The following is a 20,711-nucleotide window of genomic DNA, read 5'->3' on the forward strand; positions in this document are numbered from 1 at the left end:
GGAGGGAATGGGGGAATCCGTGGAGTTGGACATATGCACTCCACATTTTCCTATATGGTGTAGAGCAGAGGAGGAATTATGTGGTTTCCTCCTCTCCATCTCATCTCTATTCTGCTACTGAGGTGTATGTCAAAAAGATTTAAAACTATAATAAGTAAAGGCTACTGCCTTTGGAACTCTTTATACAAATTATGTGCAGTGTTGCTTTGAGTGACTTTGGAAAGTTTTGTGCCTTTCAATATATAGCCAGAGATATGCAGATAATTTTAGTTCTTACCTACTGTTCACATTTCTGCATGTTTTTACTTGGTTTTTATCCCAATTTTGCCTATTAACTGTTTCTGATGTTTGCTGATTTGTCAAATCAATGAACGCCGAGATATATATTTTTACTAGAATAGAATTGCCGAATGGAATTTTCTAGTATAGAAATGCTGTATAGAATTGCAAGGGTTTACTCTGAACTGGATATCGGGAGTGACCAGGAATGTGCTAGGGGCAAAAATGAAAATTACCCATATACATAATTTTCCAACACATGGCTTCTAAAAAGTGACTATGTCTTTCTTGTCACCTTCTTGACCTTTTGATAATCTCCCCATGTTCCCACCCCAAAGGAAGGTGCCTGTGATAAGGCAGAGATCCAGGGAGAAGTCCTCCATTCTTCCTTTCCCCCCAAAATAAAGAAAAGAAACCATATTAGAACTCACCTTCCACAAACAGTCACTTCAAATTTTGTGGCTAGAACGGAGATTTGCTTTGGTGCTGTCATCAAAACTTCAAATTTGGGTAACACTAAAAAGAGGAGAGAAATGTCATCTCTAAAAGAGAACTTTGTATATGCGAAGTCCTGCTATCTTATAATATTAAAATGATGTTGAACCCTAGCTGAAAATACTGAGCATCTCTAAAAGCTAACCCAGTGTCAGAACTAAACATACATCCCATAAAGTTATTAAGTCTTTTCTGCCATGGCTGGTTGCAAGCTTAGCTTTGGGTATTCTTCCTAGGCAAAATGGAGATACAGATGCTAAGATAATATTTCTCCATTTTAGCAACTTTAAGATGTGTGGACTTTAAATCCCAGAATTCCCCACTCCACGCATATTAAAGTGGAAGGGAAGTCTGGAAGTTAAGCCCATCTATATATTACAAATGGCTCAGGGGCTAAGATAGCTGAGCTTGTCGATTGAAAGGTCGGCAGTTCGGCGGTTTGAATCCCTAGTGCTGCCGTGTAACGGGGTGAGCTCCCATTATTAGTCCCAGCTTCTGCCAACCTAGTAGTTTCGAAAGCACGTAAAAATGCAAGTAGAAAAAATAAGGACCACCTTTGGTGGGAAGGTAACAGCGTTCCATGCGCCTTTGGCGTTGAGTCATGCCGGCCACATGACCATAGAGACGTCTTCCAACAGCGCTGGCTCTTCGGCTTTAAAACGGAGATGAGCACCGCCCCCTAGAGTCGGCAACGACTAGCACATATGTGCGAGGGGAAGCTTTATCTTTACCTTTACCTTATATATTACAAAAACCCTCTGGTTTCTTTGTCCAGATTATAACTTCAATTGGACAAACAATGCCTCATATGGCAAAAAAAATTGAATCAACCTACTTCAACTTAAAGAATGTTTCCAAAATCCAGGATCTATTATTATTCCTGTGGGATTGAAATTTGGCAAAATAACAACAGATTCAAGACCATCACAGTCAGTTGCAATTACATGTTTGTTATTTCCATGACCTCCCGCCTGCTTTCCACAAAAACAGTCAATGGGGAAGCTGGCAGGAAGTCGGAAGTCACTCCCAATCCTACTGCTTTTTTTGCCCTCCCTTGATCATTCTGTTCCTCAGTTGAGATGAGGAAGTATCTCTGAAACAATGACCCAGTGAGCCAGATGTTGTCTAGAGCAGCAGTCACCAACTGGTGGTCCGTAAGAAAATTTTGGTGGTCCGCAGAAAAATTATTTGCATTTTTTATATTGCACTAAATCAGGGGTCCTCAAACTATGGCCCCTGGGCTGGATAGGTGCAATGAATGTTTGTGTTGCTGCAGAGAGTCTCCCCTTCAGGGTCTTTTTGTGTAGGTCGGAGGGGGGGGCAGAAATTTGGGTCTGCTTCAGCCTCTTGGCGCAGGGCTTTGGGTGAAGACTGGTGGGAAGCGCCAGTGGTGGCAAGGATCTGGAAGGCCTTGTTCCAGTGGGACTGCATCATGGCCTGGAACTGGCTGACCATCTCAACCTGCTGAGCCTCCAGCTGCTGGTACCTGGCCTTGCTCTCTTGAAGGACTTCCCTCTGCTTGGAAAGCCTATGCTCCTAGTCCTGAGTGAGGTAATTCTGCTGAGCTTCCTTCTCGGTCAGATCCAATTTGAACTGAGCTGTTTTGCCAACTCTTTTTCATGGTGGCTGCTTAGTTCCAACAACTGCTTCTTGTTGGGGCCCTAAGGAGCCCGGCGGACAGGCAAGGAGTGGCTGGGAAGGGAGGGGTGAGTAGAGGCTGACAAGGCGCCCCTAAACGTGAATTACATTGAGTTGACCACACCCACCCAGTCACATGACCAACTAGCCACACCCACCCAGCGGTCATTAGGCAGATCATATTAGTGATCCGTGGGATTTTAAATTATGAATTTAGTAGTCCCTGAGGTCCAAAAGATTGGTGACCCCTGGCCTAGAGCATCTTCAAGTACTGGCTGGGGAATCCTGGGAGATGGAGTTTGGTGCTAAAATTGGTGCTATTGAGAAACATTGTGCTAAGTCAATATTTGGAAATCCAGGAGCCTTGTTCAACACAAGAAGAATGTGAAGTAGAAGTCCCTCTTGTGGTCACAAGTTTATTCCAAGAATGCTGTGGAAGATCCATAAATATCTCTTCTATTTCATTTATGAAAACATTCATACAAAGAGATTGATAGGAATACAATCATTACTCAATTCTACTCAGGGTTAACAAAAGTAGGCTTGATCCTTCTTACCATATTCTTCCACATAAAATGTGTGCTCAGTAATCTTCCTGGAGGATTGTTCTACCACCAATTTGTAGGTGCCTAAGGCAGGCTCAGAAGACAGAGGGAAAGACAGCTGGATGAGGCCCATGCTAAGCTTAACATCATTCCATTGGAACAGACGATTTTTCCTGGGGTTCTGTGAGTCACACAAAAAATGCAAACATGAGAGCTTTTGGTGCTGATAGAACACTTAATGCCCCATCCCATCTTCTGGTCAATCTTCCCCCAATTTGTTAGATTCTGGGAATTATAATCTTAAACCAATTCACATGGAGATTGTTCTGTTATTCTGTTGGCTGCATAAATACATTTCCAAATTTTGTTCAGCTGCTTTCAAGCGGTTTTGTCTTAAATTTGCTGTGGACCAATTGAAAAGCAATCTGAGTGCCTCACTCCGATTGTGCTGTACTCAGAGAAGGGAACTTGATAAGAGTGGAGAACAGAAGCTCACAGACAGATGTCTTGCAGAGATAAAAGGGAAAACTCCTAGTTTTGGCTTTGTGGCTAGATAAGCCATCACACAAAAAGGAAGGCCTTGAAATTACAGTTGATTTAGAACAACATCCTTGACAGATGTCCTCCAAAAACATGGGCTGAAAATGTTGGGAATCCTCACACAAGATCTCGTAAAGTCAAGTGGTTGGGGAAATGAATCCTTTCTAAAGCCTCAGGAACCAGATCAGCTGTGAGGCAGTTGGTATAAATAAAATTTACACACACACAGATTTCCGGTAATAGAGACTAAATTGATTTTTAAATCTAATACCAGCAGCAAGACTCTTGGTTGCGCAATATTGGAAGAAGGACTATTTGCCTACAATTGAAGAATGGACATTAAAAGTAACGAACTTAGCTGAGATGGCAAAAATCTCAGCGTATTTGAAAGACTGCTCACAAGAAAGATATATATTGGAATGGAGAAGATGGATTGATTATATTCAAAACAAATACCAGACTAAGAAGTACCAGATAGCTTATGAATAATCGATGAATTGCATTGGTATATTTTCTTATTATGGGAAAGCGGAGTTAAGGTCCTAAGGGAGAGATGGGAGCTTATGGTTAATTAGCTTATTTTAGCTTATGATTGTTAGATGTAATACCCTGTACTTTCTGGGAAGTCGGGGGGGGGGGAGGGGAGGGGGGACAGGAGAGGGAGGGGGATGGGTGGGACAATATTTTTTAAAATGTTTGTAAAACTTTTCTAATAAAAAAAATCAGATTTCAAATGCAGGCTAACATTTGGGGGAAAATATCTTTTTAAAAAAAGTAAAAAAAATTGGATCCAGGACTCTGCCTTCATTCCGTCAGAACCAATTGACTCGTTTAAAAAAAAAATAACACACCCAAACTTTTGTTATCTGCACTTCCCTACCAGGAAAACAGAGAGCATCTTTTCCCTCCCGAAGCCCTCTTGGCGTTTTCCCCAGTTTTCAAGTCAATTTACAACCAATCTTATCAAAGAACTTTACCTGGTCAATGACATTCTCTCTTCGTTTCACAACAGAGCCAGAAAAAAAGAGAGCATTCCAGTTGTAAAATGAAACTTATTAGGTCTTTGAGGCTGCTAGGAGAAAAGAAACAGCTTAAGACCAGTCAGGGAAGGGGCAATAACAGGTTTTGCAGTCTTCAGAAGTATGAGTGGGGTAGCCCTCACACAGACAAGAGGTAAGCCTTTTTTGAGAAGGCAAGCCTGTGTTTAGCAACTTTAAGATGTATGGACTTCAATTCCCAGAATTCCCCAGCCAGCCAACTCTGGGAGTTGAAGTCCACACATCTTAACATTGTCAAGATTGAGAAATACTGAGCTATGGAATAATTAGACTTGTTGGTTGGTTAGTTGGTTGATTGGTTGGTAGGTTGGTCGACTGGTTACTTACGTACGTAGCTACTTACTTACTTATTATCAAATTTACATGGCCACCCAATCCAACAAGAAATACTTGAATGGGAGACCACCAGGAAATCCCACTGGACTGAAAAGTCAAAAAAGCACCTGGAGCAAAGGAATGGCACTTTTGTATTGTTAGCCAAGTTGGAAATGGCTATTATCTTGACAGAAAATGCCTAGGAAATTTTAGGGCTATAAATTAGATTAAGATGTCTGAAAAAAGATCCCAGGAAACCATGTGCACACTGCTGCCAAGAAAACTACCTGGACCCATCCAGGGTTGGACCAGATTAGTTTCTGGATGGAAAACCAGCAGGAAATCATTGAGCTTAAAATGGACAAGGAATTTTTTAAAAAATTCTGACCATGGCAACTTACTTAAGTATGATAGCTAAGAATGAATCCAGGTGAACACCAAGAGTCACTGGCAGATTTAATTCAGTTCCATTATTTAAATGGAAACATTTAAATAATAAAAATATTTATTCCAGTATTTGAGAGGTTGCCATAAAGAGGAGGGGGTCAACTTATTTTCCAAAGCACCAGAAGGCAAGACGAAGCAATGTATGGAAACTAATCAATGAGAGAAGCAACCTAGAATTAAGGAGAAACTTCCTAACAGAACAATTAACTAATGGAACGACTTGCCCTAAGAAGTTGTAGGTACTTCATCACTGGAGGCTTTTAAGAAGAGATTGGACAGTCACTTGTCTATAATGGTATGGACCCGGCCAGGGTTTCCTTCTTGAGCAGGGATTGGACTAGAAGACAATGAAGATCCCTTCCAGCTGTATTCTGATTGAAACTATTGAGGATCAGAGGACGAAAGAAACTATGCGTGCTCTTCTCTTTTCTAACCAGTTGGAACCCAAAGCAATGAGCTGGGGTTGCCAAGTTCCCAGAACCTACCGTATATACTCGAATATAAGCCGATCCGAGTATAAGCCGAGGTCCCCAATTTTACCCCAAAAAACTGGGGTAAACTGGGGACTCGAGTATAAGCCGAGGGTGGGAAATGAGGCAGCTACCGGTCGGGGAAACCCTCCCTCCCTCAGCCGAGAAGGCTGGCGGCTCCCCCGCCCCACCCTCTCACTGCACCGGCAGGGCTTCCCCGCGCTAATGCAAAAGCCCGTCAAGTTTGCGCCATCCGGTATAATGTGAAAAAAAGAAGAAGAAAAAAAACTCGAGTATAAGCCGTATATACTCGAGTATAAGCCGAGGGGACGTTTTTCAGCACAAAAAACGTGCTGAAAAACTCGGCTTATACTCGAGTATATACGGTAATTCAAATTTGAATTCTTTCTTTTGAAACCCTATCACTCAATCATTAACTGATGTGGGTGGATTTGGAAATCCTATTTCATCCCAATCGGAATAGGGAAGTAATCCCGCTCCCCAAGTACTTCTGACTATATCTTTTGGTAAAAAAAACCTGCAATGGTGGTTAATATTTAAAACCTTTTTCTCCCCACTTCCGCCCCTGTAGTAAAAAAAATCTATTTGTTCTAGATAATCAAAGAGAACAATGATGCCCATAATCTGAGTAGATTGTATCACATTACACCTACTCATTCTGGAGAAGAAAATCAAATTCTGAAGCATCCCTAAAAAATATACTTGTACAATCAAGTAGAAATTAAAATTTAATTCAAATCATGAAAATATAAATTCAATGTCTTAAAAAAAAAAAAAACTTCTTGGAACTGAGCTGAGTTCACAACCCTTCCAGATAAAAGTCCATCCCTGGTTATCCATTGCCCACCCCAAATTTCTTCATTTCCATAGGTTAATGCAAGTTTTGTTCCATTGATTGAAGGTCAATGTTTAAATCCCAATGACTTAGAGTTCATGCTCTGATACGATAGCATGATGGAGTGGGAGGGGAAATCAAGGCCAGCCAAAATACTTAGACGTCCCGGAAGATATGATAAAATACCATCCGTTATCTCTATTTGCATAACATCATAGCCAGCAGCTACATTTCTAATGAACTCCCAAATTGTCCGTTAAGCCCATCATAATGGTGACTTCAAGTGATCATTTTATTACTAACCTCCAGAAAGTATTGTAGAACACTTTGAAAGAATGAGATTCCAGGATGATGAGCATGACACAGAATTATACTCCAGGAATATCTATTACTAACTTTTTTGCACGAAGTTAGAAACACCGAGGCTCTTCCAGATGGAAAGAATTAGCCGGTGATATCACCATTGCCCTGGAGACACCCAGTTGGGATCTCCTTTTATGTCCATGGCAGGAGCTGGAGTGAAGGACGAGCTCAACCCCACCCCATGGCAGCTCTTGGGTCTCAAACGCAGGCTTGCTAACCTGCCCAGCGATCCAACCACTCAAACCTCCACGCTCCTTTTCTATTACCAGTAAAGATGTTCCTTTGTTTTTAGGCAGTTTTGTGAAACATTTCTTTAAGAAAAAAATGGACAAGTATTTGTCTGAAATAATGTAGGGTTTCCTGCTTGCACAGGGGGTTGGACTAGAAAACCAAGATTCCTCCCAACTCTGTTGTTCTATTATTGAACTGGAATTAGCCTTCTGGAAACGTAAGATTATGACTCCTTAAATAGCCTTATTCTGCAGCTCCTTCTTTTGGATATTTGAAATGGGCCATCCTATCTTCCCATGCCCGTTGAGCTAAGAACATGAAGTTATTTCTGAATAGTTTCTTTAATGTTGTCTATGGAGATTCTCAGTCATCCAGATCATGGTTGTCCCAAAGGTGCTTTTTTTGAGAGGCAACTGGGCTTTCTGGTTTTTCTTTGGAGACATTTCGTTTCTCAACACTGAAGAAGCTTCTTGGATGAGAAGCGAAATGTCTTCAAAGAAAAAAGAGGACCCAGATTGTTGAGGGCAATAAAAGTTGACTTTGTATATAATATACAAATGGATGAAGACTATTGCTTAACACTGTGTAAGCTGCCCTGAGTCTTTGGAGAAGGGCGGGATATAAATTCAAATTAAAAAAAAAAAAAAAAGTCCAGTTGCCTCTCGAAAAAAACATCTTTATTGTTGCTCATTTATGGACAGAAAACTTGCTAGACCAAAGCACTTACCTGCATAACTACCAGATACACAGGTAGTCCTTGACTTACAACCATTCATTTAGTGGGGAAAAAAGGACTACTGATCAATTTTCACACATACAACCATTGTAACATCCCAAAGGTCATGATCAAAATTCAGGCACTCGGCAACAGGTATGTATTTATGACACTTAACGCTGTTCTGGGATTGTGTGATCACTATCTGGGATCTTCCCAGTCAGCTTCTGAGATACAAAGTCAGTGGGAAAGCCAGGTTCACTTAACGGCCACATGATTCATTTAACAACTGCAGTAATTCACTTAACAGTTGTGGTCAAGAAATGTCATAAAATAGGGGTACAAATCACTTGGCAACTGCCTTGCCCAGCAATAGAAATTTTGGGTTCAGTTATGGTCATTAATTGAGGATTGCCTGTAATCTGCAAAATAGGCGGAGTCCCCTTGGCTCTCCTTTGTCTTTCTGCTTGCTAGGAAACAGCCCTTCCCTCCCTCGCTTTTATGACTCTGGCCTACATTTCACTGGTTCTGTCACTTTTCCACACAGGTAATCCTTGATTTATAACCAAGGATCGCTTAGCAACCGTTCCAAGTTACTTCAGGCTACCTACAATCCAAATTCAAATGCCAACAGTTCCCCCCCCCCCGGTCACATGACCAGGCATTTGGCTCACAGGTGCATTTACAGCCATTTGCGGGGTCCCAGTCACGTGACTACACTTTACAACAGTTTTGTTAACCCCCCCCCCCCCAAAAAAGGACACTTACTCCTGGTTATCTACAAAACCGCACCCAAAGCAAATAATTAGTTCACTTAACAACTGCCATTAAAAAAAGGTTGTAAAATCAGGTCAGTCATGTGACTGGCTCCTTTTGCAACTGACATGACTTACAATCGTGGTAAGTTCCTACTATACAAGTCGACTACCTGTATACAGTTAAACTTTGTGGCACCCTATTCAATATCTCTCATTGGTCTGGTGAAAAACATGAACACTCAGGGTTTGGTTTTTGAGCCAGTTGCAGATCTACCTGATAGAATGTCTTCGAGCCCTTATTTTATTAGTTTGTAAATCAGAATCATATCTGTTGCAATACCACGCACTGTCTACTGAAAACGTTATTTGATGTAAAGATAAGCATAATCTGACAAAACCTGTTGACAAATGCATGCTGACCCCCGATAAATTGTTGTACTGTTTTTAAGGAGCATAAAATCATTTTTATGACATACTGTAGAATCCTCACAGGCGTGTTTGTATACATATGTGTTATTTTGGCTTATATACTACTGCATTTCCAGAAACTTCCTTGTCAATTTTGATGATTGATCTGTCTTTCCCTCTTCCTGAAGAAACAGATATTTGCTCTCTTCCAATTTTTGGTAATTTATTCATTTTCCAGAATTTCTTAAAGAAAGTAGAGTACCTGGGGCACAGTCCAACTAGCTCTAGATATATCAGTTTCTTACAATTAATGGGTACGCTAATTATAATTCTATGATGCCCAAACTGGATCTCTTCCTTCAATGTGCCCCATAACATTGCTGGATCTCCTTTTTAAACAAAAGAAAAGAAAAACTGAAAAGTTGCGTATGATGACAATTAAACTTGAATTATGCTGAAAATTGTGCAATTTTGATACCAGCAAATATAATATGGGGATGTGTAGCAACATCTTTTTATTACGGTAAGAGAAGAATACTTACCTGGATGTAAATTAAAGGAATCTGACAGAAATAAAAACGAGAGAGAGAAAAATCAGAAACTATAAGACAATGAATTATAATCTTATACACATGTACACACAAAGAGGAAATGTGAATATTTGATATTATAGGTGATCTCTTCTGTTTGTGGGGCAGTGGGGAATTTGCTGCAGTAGGAGCAGGGAAATCAAATCCTGGTCCTCCTCAGACATAGAAAGTTCTGGGAGATTTTGGATCAGTTCCTGTCTCTCATCCCAACCATCCGAAGATGGTTAGGGGACCGGAGAATCAAACAAATGAAGAATGGTAGTAGGAATTGGGCATGTCAAGTTTAATGAAAAGAAGGACTAGGGGTGACATGTCAGTAGTGTTCCAATATCTAAGGGGCTGCCACTAAAAAGAAGAGGTCAGCCTCTTCTCCAAAGCACCTGAAGGCAGAAGAAGCAATGGACGGAAACTAATCAAAGAGAGAAGCAACCTAGAACTGAGAAATTTACTGACAGTGAGAACAATTAATCAGTGGAATGGCTTGCCTTCAAAAGTTGTGGATGCTCCATCACTGGAGGTTGTTAAGAAGAGACTAGATAGCCATTTGTTTGAAATGATATAGGGTCTCCTGTTTCAACAGGGGGTTGGACTGGAAGACCTCCAAAGTCCCTTGCAACTCTGTTATTCTACTCTCCTTACAGGATTGTAATTGAGGGGGGAATGGGAGGAGAGAGCTACCTTGAGTTCCTTGACAAAAGGTAGTGTACAAAGCTAATAAATAATCAATGGAAGCGGTAACACAGTTACAAACTGAAGGACTCAGTTTGTATTACATGTATTACTTGCATCTTTGTGACAGATGTCATTTTGATGCCCACTGTGGCCTTCACAGATATGGAAGTTCATTGTGCTTATGTGTGTGTATGATGAGATGCAAATTTATGATATTGTTGTAAACCAAGATATGCTCATGGGCATAGCAATCTTGACATTTTTAACTATTACTGCAGGAATTACATGAACATAGGAAAGATTTTTTTTTTAATTATGCCAAGGTGAAATCTTCCAGGGAAGGGAATGAGTAGCCATTGTACTTGGTCACAGCCTACCTCCTTATCTGTGGGACGGAAGTCTTCATGCAGACAGACAATGCGAATCTTCACTGTGAAAGGAAGAGGGACAACATTAGCTTTGTGGCCACATACATCTGGAACCCAGTTTGGGCTTTATAAGGATAGTAGTCCCAATTCCTCCCAGGAATTTCTATCACCCATTCATATATTTGGAGTGAAGGAAGAAGTCATCTGTTCTGACCTCTAATGGGTATAAGATCAAGCCCGAATGGAATCTGCAGGGTAATTGACATCAAGGGAAGGGCTTATTTGATTTCCTGACTCAATAGAAATTCTGTATATATAAAGTACCAAACAGCAAACGAAGAGTACGGTCACCATGTGCTTTACTGCTCAACTATATTCTGTGACAGGAAACAGGAAACTCTACTCAGAACCAGAAAGCATGGAGATCCAAACTTGTAAATACTGCCATCTACTGGCTGAATACTACTGTAGTTGTTGCATAGAATTTTCAACAATGAATTCCAGCAACTCATTCATTGCAGAATGTCTAGCCTGTGTTCTTTTGTGAAACTTGGTGTGACAATCTATTAAAGCATTCAGATTTTAAAAATCTGTACAGATCCCCCTAAAATGGAATAAAATAAATAAATAATCTTCGTGTGCCCAAAAATTAATTGAAGGTAGTCCTCCAGTGGGAAGTAATTCCTAGATGAGGGGAATCCGTAGAAAAACCCTTCCATACTTCCACCTCTCACAATACTTGACAACACAGTATCAACAGTAGAAACCTTCAAATTTCTGGGTTCTATCATATCGCAAGATCTCAAATGGACAGCTAACATCAAAAACATCATTAAAAAAGGACAACAAAGAATGTTCTTTGTGCGCCAACTCAGTAAGCTCAAACTGCCCAAGGAGCTGCTGATCCAATTCTACAGAGGAATTATTGAGTCTGTCATTTGCACCTCTATAACTGTCTGGTTCGGTTCTGCAACCCAACAAGAAAAACACAGACTTCAGAGGATAATTAGAACTGCAGAAAAAATAATTGCTACCAACCTGCCTTCCATTGAGGACCTGTATACTGCACGAATCAAGAAGAGGGCCGTGAAAATATTTGCAGATCCCTCGCATCCTGGACATAAACTGTTTCAACTCCTACCCTCAAAACGACGCTATAGAGCACTGCACACCAGAACAACTAGACACAAGAACAGTTTTTTCCCGAAGGCCATCACTCTGCTAAACAAATAATTCCCTCAACACTGTCAGACTATTTACTGAATCTGCACTACTATTAATCTTCTCATAGTTCCCATCACCAATCTCTTTCCACTTATGACTGTATGACTATAACTTGTTGCTGGCAATCCTTATGATTTATATTGATATATTGACCATCAATTGTGTTGTAAATGTTGTACCTTGATGAAGGTATCTTTTCTTTTATGTACACTGAGAGCATATGCACCAAGACAAATTCCTTGTGTGTCCAATCACACTTGGCCAATAAAAAATTCTATTCTATTCTATTCTAAAAGCCTGTTTTCATGCTTAGTGAGCCTTTATGACTGCCTTCTCTGTCATTCCTTTTCAAGCCTCTCTACCATCTCTCACAGACAGATTTGTTCAGAGAGGCAGTTCTCCCAGTAACTGGTGGCCAAGTCATGCAGGGTTTTATGGGGCAAACCCAGCACTTTGAATTGGCCTCCAAAGCAACCAGCACAGACTTCTGGGGGAGGTATGGCAAATTGAAAATATCTGCAAAAGTGGAACCAATCACAGCAGCAAAGACCAGATAAGATTACCAGTTCCTTAGAACCCCTTCTGGCTAAGAAGAGGATAGGAGATGATCTACATGTGCTCCAGATGGCTGCCCCTAGCAGGACAGTGGTTTTCCACAGGTTGGCGTGCCAGAAGACAAAGGGATTGACTACCTTGTTTGCAGTCACAACAAAGCCTTTTAAAGGACACTAAGTTTGCAAGCCTCACTTTCTAATCGCTTTCAGAAATTGCCTATTAACCATCTTAAAAAGCAACCACCACATCTTCTGCAAACCAGGCACTGTTCACAATGCTGAAGCTTCTCCACTTTACCAGCAAGCAGGCAGCTACCTTCTGAAGCAAATGAAGCTTCTGGATAATTGTCAAGGACCACTCAAAACAGAGCACACTACAGCGGTCCAAATTCAAATAATTTCAAATTTCTCACTGCAGGAGGCATCACTACTGCTGCAGTGGAGTGAAGGGTTCCCAGGCTTTTTGTTACTGAACCAGAAGCCCTGATTTGATGGTTGTATCTCAGGAGGCACAAACAACTATTGTATCAAGGGCATCTGTGGGGTACATGGATCAAAAGTCCCCCAAATAGTGGGTGAGATGTACTGATCTAACCTCTCTTTCTCTGTTTGCAAAAGTACTAACCAGGTCCAACACAAGGCCACTTTGATCAAGTTGACCAAAGGTAGCCATCTGTTTAGACCCTTTGTGTGTGTGAATGTGTGTGCCTTTGACTCTGGTTGGACAACCATTTGTCTAATTGAACAACCATTTGACTGAAATGGTTTAGGGCACGGGTGTCAAACTCACCACATCACGTTGCCATCACATGATGTTTTGCAACATTTTCCCCCTCCATGGAGCCGAGGTGGGGGTGGCCTGCGCATGATGCATCTCCCCCACAGGCTGCCAATTTGACATCCCTGGTTTAGGGTTTCCTGCTTGAGCAGGATTTGGACTAGAAGACCTCCAAGGTCCCTACCAACTCTTTTATTCTGACTCAGTGTTTACTTCTGAAACCTGCCCAAATTAGTCCCTGCAGTTTTTTGACAAGATTTCAGAAAGAATTTGCCCAGTGCCTGCTTCCCAGGGCTGAGAAAGAATGTTTGTCTCAAGGTCACCCAGTTGGCTTTATGCATAAGGCAGGACTAGAATTCATGGTCCCCCCAGGTTGTAACCTGGTGCCTTAACCAAACTGCCTTTAGCGCATGTAAAATACTGCAGAACAATCTGCCTTAGGAAGAGGAAGCTCATCTGTTAAAAGAACCAGTGAGTGGATTTATCACAGAAATTAAAAATTTCCAATGGTTTGGAAGGGACACTATCTTGGCAAGGGACTACAGGTAGTCCTTGACTTACAACTTTTAGCAGCCATTCCAAATTGCAACAGTGCTGAAAAAAGTTTCTTGCAATCATTCCTCACACAACCATCACAAGCATCCCCATGGTCTCGTGAATTGCAATTTCAGCACTTGGCAACCAAGCATGTGTTTATGATGGTTGCGGCATCCCAGGATCGCATATAGACATTTGTGACCTTCCCAGCTAGCTTCCAGCAAGCAAAGTCAAGGAGGAGGAAGCCAAACTCTTGATTCACAGGTATTCCTTGAGTTTTGATAGTTTAATTAGCAACCATTGAAAATTATGACACACACATACACCCCAAAAAATATTTACAACCCTGTTCCAAAGTTACACGCATTGCAGCACCACAATAGTCATTCACCCTTATGACCAACTGCAGAGATGCTGCAAAATGCCTCCTGACTATTTCAGTAAAGCCATGAGAAATGGGGTGGGGAGGAGTAAGTGGAATCCGGGACACTGGCAAAGCAGGCCTAGTCTGTGGAGACCTAATGGGGTAGGATGGGGTGGGGAAGCATTGTGGGGACCCCAGGGGAGCATGAGGTAATCTCAGTGGATCAGAGGAAGCCTTGGATGGCCTACTCCAGCACCAGGTCCTGCATGGTCGTCTTCCCCACCCTGAGATACGTCATGCGCATGGTCGTCTTCCCCACCCTGAGATACCTCATGCGCATGGTCATCTTCCCCACCCTGAGATACCTCATGCGCATTTAACAACCTGCGCGTTCAATTAGCGACTGCATTGGGAACAGCAGGGAGTGATCACATTCATTTAACATGATTCAATCAAATGAATTCTCGGGTTATGAATATAATTGGCAGGCTCTATTACATTCGTAACTCGAGGTTACCTGTAGCTGCAGTGATTCACTTAAGACCACAGCAAAAAATAAATAAATGGTAAAATCAAGCACGACTCACTTAATTTGCTTAGCAATGGAAATTCTAATCCCAGTTGTGATCATACTTCTATCTACAATTTTTCCACTGGAAGGGCCTCACTTACCTTCCTGTCCTGCCTTGTAGATGGGCTTGTCTGTCTGAACAAAAAGTAGGTCACTTGAGTCTCTGATTGTGACCCGTTTTTGTTGCATCACGTTCAACGTTTCTCCCTTCAGTACCACCCTGAGAAGAACCTTGGGAGGGTCTATAGGGTTGAAAATTGGCCAATGGCTTGGAGAACTGCTTGAGGAATGGTTGGACTTGGGAAGCTGGAGAAGAAACAAAGGTAGCAGCATGAGGATTTTTCACAGTTCCTATTGCAAGGATCTCTTGCTTCACTTCCTGGACTCTTATCAGTAATCATGGAGGGCAACAAAATCAAGATGGAGGTTACAACAATGCCATTGAAGCCCTGCCCTTTTTTATATGAATAGCAATAGCAGCAGACTCACAGTGCTTTTAAAGCCCTCTCTAAGCGGTTTACAGAACCAGGATGTTTCCCCCAACAATCCGGGTCCTCAATTTACCAACCTCAGAAGGATGGAAGGCTGAGCCAACCTTGAGCCAGTGAGACTCAAACTATTGGCAGTCGATAGTCAGCAGAATTAGCCTGTAATACTGCATTCTAACCACTGTGCCACCAAGTTCTTATGAATTGTTAACGTGTACAGCAAGGGGAAAATTAGGTACAGCTGATCACAGAAATGAGCTCTTTTACTTTTATCTTTTCAGGTTTAATACATGATAGCAATCTCATTTTAGATGACATATATTTTATTTCATAGATTGTAATGTCAAATGGCATGACTGAAGTCCCTAATTGCCAGTCACACTGACAACAGACAACACCGGTTTGACTGGGACAAAGCCGAAGTCATCTTTTTGGCCATGCCAAAACCTGTCAGGCACATGAGTTTTATCAAAGCTTGGCATTCCACCAACAGGTCCATCAACAAACACATTGACTTCGAACCAGGATATGAATCAATAAGAAAACAGACCATCCGAATTGACAACAGAATTGACCATCCCTTCACTAGTTGGATTTTGCGCCAATCAGTCTTATGATTCAACCAGTCACAAGACCAACCAACTGTCCGGGACCTATATAAATGAGCAAGACACTTCTCCTAAAATCCTGCTGAAGGAGTTATCTAGTTTGGTTATTTATTTATTTATTTATTTATTTATCATATTTGTATACCGCCCTATCTCCCTAGGGACTCAGGGCGGTTCACAGGCGAATAAAAAGGTACATATAAATACAGGGTAAAATAACAGTTAAAAAGCTTATTCTACATGGCCCAATTTTTTAAAAACAATATAAATAATAAAACCCAATAAAACCAATATAAAATTTAAAATCTAATCCAGTCCTGCACAGATGAATAAATGTGTTTTAAGCTCGCGACGGAAGGTTCGGAGGTTCGGAAGTTGACGAAGTCCTGGGGGGAGTTCGTTCCAGAGGGTGGGAGCCCCCACATGATCCCCGGGATCCCGGACATAATGAAATGTCCGGGATCCAAGCAGCAAACTCTGAGGACAGACTTCTGCCTAAATCTACAACCCAAAAATATACGAATATTTTCTATAACAGATTGTAATAACTTAGGTTTAGCCTTGCGCAATCAGTACATGATTATAATCTGACTTTTTTAGTCTGTTGCTGTATTTTTGTTGTGCTAGTATTTTCTCATATCTACTTAATTATACTTTGTACTTTTTCCAAATTTGCTTTGTCATTGACCAAATAGCATTTCTCTGTCTATGTTCCTTCTGAGATGATTCTGAAATGTAGTTGCACCCTAAGATTGAATGTGTTTGGTTTTGCAACCGTATCACACAGCTGGCTCCTATTTAGCAACTTTGGGAAGAAAACTAGAATACATACATCATTTTTATATGACACATACAAGTAAGGAGCTCCTACCTGGAAGGAAATACATTGGAAGATGTCCTTCCCAGCCACCATGTCCATTTCAGTCAAGCTTATGTTCTTGTCCTGAATGTCTAGGGTGATACTCAAAGTCACGGTCTCATTCAAATGGATCATCTGGACACAAACATTCTCAGAGGTCTTTGTGTGGATCACAGAGGGTACCAGGATCAAGTATTGCCTGGAAAGTGGGAAAGTCAAAAGGATTTATCAAGTGAGTGACATGGATGCCCTGTAACTGGGGCAGGTTTCGTGACAGAAAGTTACCACCCATGCATCTAAAATAATTATCAATTTTGTCGATAGGACGAAGGAAGGCAGGAAGGCTCTTAATGGCTACATACATTAATATTTCTTGTCTCTTGAGAAGTGCCGGCAGTTTGCAAGAAAAATCACTGTTCCTTCTCTTTATACTATTGCACCTGGGCAAATAGATTTGGTGGGCTGTTATCCCCCAAACCAGCCAAATTTGTTTAAATGAAGAAATGATGGAGCGAAAGATATGAATATTTTGCCACTTGGTGCACAATACCTATCTCAGAATGACTTCCCTTCCATTCTAAAAATTATTTCTGTTCTCTTAGCTAAATGGAATTATGTTCTCCGTTTCTTGTCGAAGTAGGCACTCATCTTGCCTGGTTTGAAACAACTAGCCAGGACAATGTGTCTCCAGTTAAATGTCTAATGTGATAGAAATGCCATGGGATGGGATGGGCTCTACCATGAGAACATAGCATGAAGACTAAAAGAACTGGGCAGGAGAATTAAATATCGTGAGATGATAGTCTGCGAAATCAGCATTTGGAAGTTCACTGTCCTAAAGCAGAAGCTGGAATCCCTGCTTAAACCGAAGTTAACCGAAGAACAGAGTTGGAAGGGTCCTTGGAGGTCTTCTAGTCAAACCCCCTATAGGAGACCCTATATCATTCTATACAAATGGCTGTCAATCTCTTGAACTACTCGGGTGACCCTGAGGGCACAGATAAACCTCCAAGTGGCCTCAACAGCTCTTTAAAAGAATGCAAATGACCAGCTGTCTGCAAGGAATATAAATCCTTCCATTCCTCACTATCGAGTCAGAGCTGAAGAGGCTTCTTGGATGAGAAGTGAAATGTCTTCAAAGAAAAACAAAAAAGTCCAGTTGCCTCTTGAAAAGGCACCTTTGGGATAACCATGACCTGGATGACTGAGAATCTCCATAGACAGTTTACTGGATCTTTGATTAAATTTTTGCCATAGACTTGTAAATTGATTTTTGCAAGAAAACTGTATAACTATGCTGCTCTGTAAATTGGCAGTGCAAAAAATTTTTGGAATGGAAATCAATGGAGCCAAACTGCTTATTTCTCTAAACTTGCCAATTTCTGTCAACTCAAAGATTTAGCAGATAAAATATTCTGGGCACAAATTTATAGATTAGCTTCAGCTTCTAGGAAATGAAAGCACTTCTGAAAGTATACATTTTGCTAAGGAAAATCAGTTATTAACTGAACGAGGTAAATTACTTCACAGGGTCCTAAATTCCATAACCAATATGTTGACCTAAATTGGCTGGACTGCTGCTTAACTTCTTTAACTAGGTCAGTGAGATCACACAACCTGCTAAACATAGGTTTAATATAGATTAGGTGCCTTTGTGTCTTACTGCTGTCAACCCCATCCTGGTTGGTTGTTGGGCCAACATATTGAGCAAATCCAGAAAACAGTAACCAGATAGAGGTTGTGCAAGGCAAGCTACCTTGTTAATTCCTCCATGAGCTCAATGGGAAGATGTATGCATGATTAGTGAGACAAGAAGACGCATAGCTGTCCACAGAATGAGACCTCATTTTATTATACTAATTGAGAGGAGGGAAATCTACAGTTTGCAGGAACATCTATTGGATTACAACTGTGTTTCTCAACCTGTGTGTGGACTTTGTATGTGTAGACTTCAGCTCCCAGAATTCCCCAGCCAACCATGGGAAATTAAAGCAACACTAACACTGAATTAGAGGGGGCTATTACAAACCTAAACCACCCCATCACATTGTTGAATGGGAGCCACCCAGAATTTGATATGAGTGACTATAAATAGTCCCAATAAATAAATAAATATACTAATATAATGACGTCTATGTTGCTGTTTTGCACATTGATACCATTTTATACATTACATCAATCAATATAAATGATATCCATGGAAACCAGAAGAAGTAGATGTCTGTTGCATCAAGAACACGATTAAAGTGAGATATTGCTCTATTACAATCAGTCATCACTTGTGGAATTTTTTTTAAAAAAATGATTGGGATTTATCTGTCCCAAGATGAAGGTATAAAAGCCAGAATTGATTTTTATTTGAAAATAAAATGAATGCCAGAAATCACAGGCTGTGTGATTAATAAATGAAAAAGACATAGAGCCTTTGCAATATTATCCTTCAACTCTTTGCTTCCAGAAGTTATCCAGAGCAAAGCCGAATAAGCATGAACACCAACGTCTAAATGTATAATTGGAAAAAAAACCAAGTTTATTGGATGCACATAAGTAGAAAGGATAGTTGCTCGGAAGAAAAAAAAACTTTCATATAAATTATGATCCCCCACAATTCTATAAAAATCTAATTTAAAGTGCCTGTATAATCCAGAGAGCCAAACACCCTAGTCACATAGGTCCAGATGTTTTTCATGAAACACCCCCCCCCCAAATCTTTTTTAAAAAACTACATTCTGCTTTCTGCTCTGGGCAAAAGGCCATCAAGCCTCTTTTGAATCATTAACTCTTTGTAAAATATAACTAAACAGGATTTTGGACCTGCATTAGGATAACCAAGGTATGTTGTCTCCTTAATTTGTTATTTCGGTTCTTCCCGGGTTCTATGAACCCAGCCTACCCGATCAGCCATGGTTCAATAAATTTTGGAAACCCAGGAAAGTATTATTTCTGAGCCTTAATTAAATCATCTTTATGGGACTGTTTCTGCACTTGATTGGCTATGTCTCAAAAATAGGCACCAACAAAATTTGCTGAAATACGAGATAGTGGTGGTTCATAATCTGAATTTTCCTTCTTACACTCGGCTCTATCAGGTAAGGCAGCTGTGAAGCATTTGGGATTGAAATGCCCAAAGGGGCTTTGGAATGTACTATCTGCAACAACAGAATCCAGCAAAAAGACGCAGCCACTTTAAAGAGTTGCAGATAAGACTTGCATTAATACCCAATCACTCCCAGCTTTTTGCCTTTAAATGTTGAGCATTGCATAGCCATAACAAACCCATTAGGAATGTTTGTTTCACCTAATGAAAAAAAACACTGGTTCCTCTAATTAGTTTTTGATGGCCTACAAAGACCAATTTAAATGTATTTCGGGCAATTCATGAGAACTCTAGCTCGCTCCCTCTGGCCCCAGAATTTGTGGACGGATCTCCAATTAATTTCTCTAATCCTCTGTGCTGTACAAAACCAGCTGTTGCCATGCTGGGGCAGCAGTTATACAATGACTCAAGTGTTGATTGTGTGAATTCCCTATTTGCAAACCTGCAAAGAAGAAAAAGAAAGGACAAAGCCGCAAGTGGAGATTCAGTGAGGAAAGAAGGAAGACAAGAATGTCCAACAAGCATCTTACGGTTCAGTGTTATCAGCCAAGGAAATCCGAGGAAGAATCAATAGCAGCAACAGGGAGAGGCTGGGTACCCTCCAGATCCATCCCTTCCCCATGGTGGTTGGATGGCTGGTGGTGTGCAAAGGAAAGGCCTCTGACCATTCTCCCTGCTGCTACTTATACTATCTGCAAACGGAGAAGATAAGAAATGGGTTGGAACAGATTGCAACAGCCAATTCTGTTTGCATTAGTTGATCTTTCCGGTTGCTGAGAAAAGGAGAGAATTAAATTGAGATAACTAAATTGCCAAATTCTTTTCTGCTGCTCTGCTTTATCAGTGAAAGTTAGAGAAATTGGCTGTATAAGTTACCTTCCAA

General features: G+C 40.9%; 1 protein-coding gene across 1 annotated transcript in view; it reads right to left on the reverse strand.

The window, feature by feature from the left end:
- Positions 1-20,458, reverse strand: part of LOC131191513 (alpha-2-macroglobulin-like) — a 108,624-nt gene extending 88,166 nt beyond the window's left edge. The window contains exons 1-7 of the mRNA XM_058169733.1: positions 20,359-20,458; positions 16,744-16,930; positions 14,878-15,082; positions 10,758-10,810; positions 9,661-9,681; positions 2,970-3,138; positions 711-795 (exon numbers count right to left, since the gene is read on the reverse strand). Coding sequence (XP_058025716.1) covers positions 711-795; positions 2,970-3,138; positions 9,661-9,681; positions 10,758-10,810; positions 14,878-15,082; positions 16,744-16,930; positions 20,359-20,450 — 812 coding nt within the window. The 5' untranslated portion in view covers positions 20,451-20,458. The remainder of the gene's footprint in view (positions 1-710; positions 796-2,969; positions 3,139-9,660; positions 9,682-10,757; positions 10,811-14,877; positions 15,083-16,743; positions 16,931-20,358) is intronic.
- Between the last annotated feature and the right edge of the window lie 253 nt (positions 20,459-20,711).

This window comes from Ahaetulla prasina, chromosome 2 (assembly GCF_028640845.1).
Source record: "Ahaetulla prasina isolate Xishuangbanna chromosome 2, ASM2864084v1, whole genome shotgun sequence".
Lineage (NCBI taxonomy): Eukaryota > Metazoa > Chordata > Lepidosauria > Squamata > Colubridae > Ahaetulla > Ahaetulla prasina.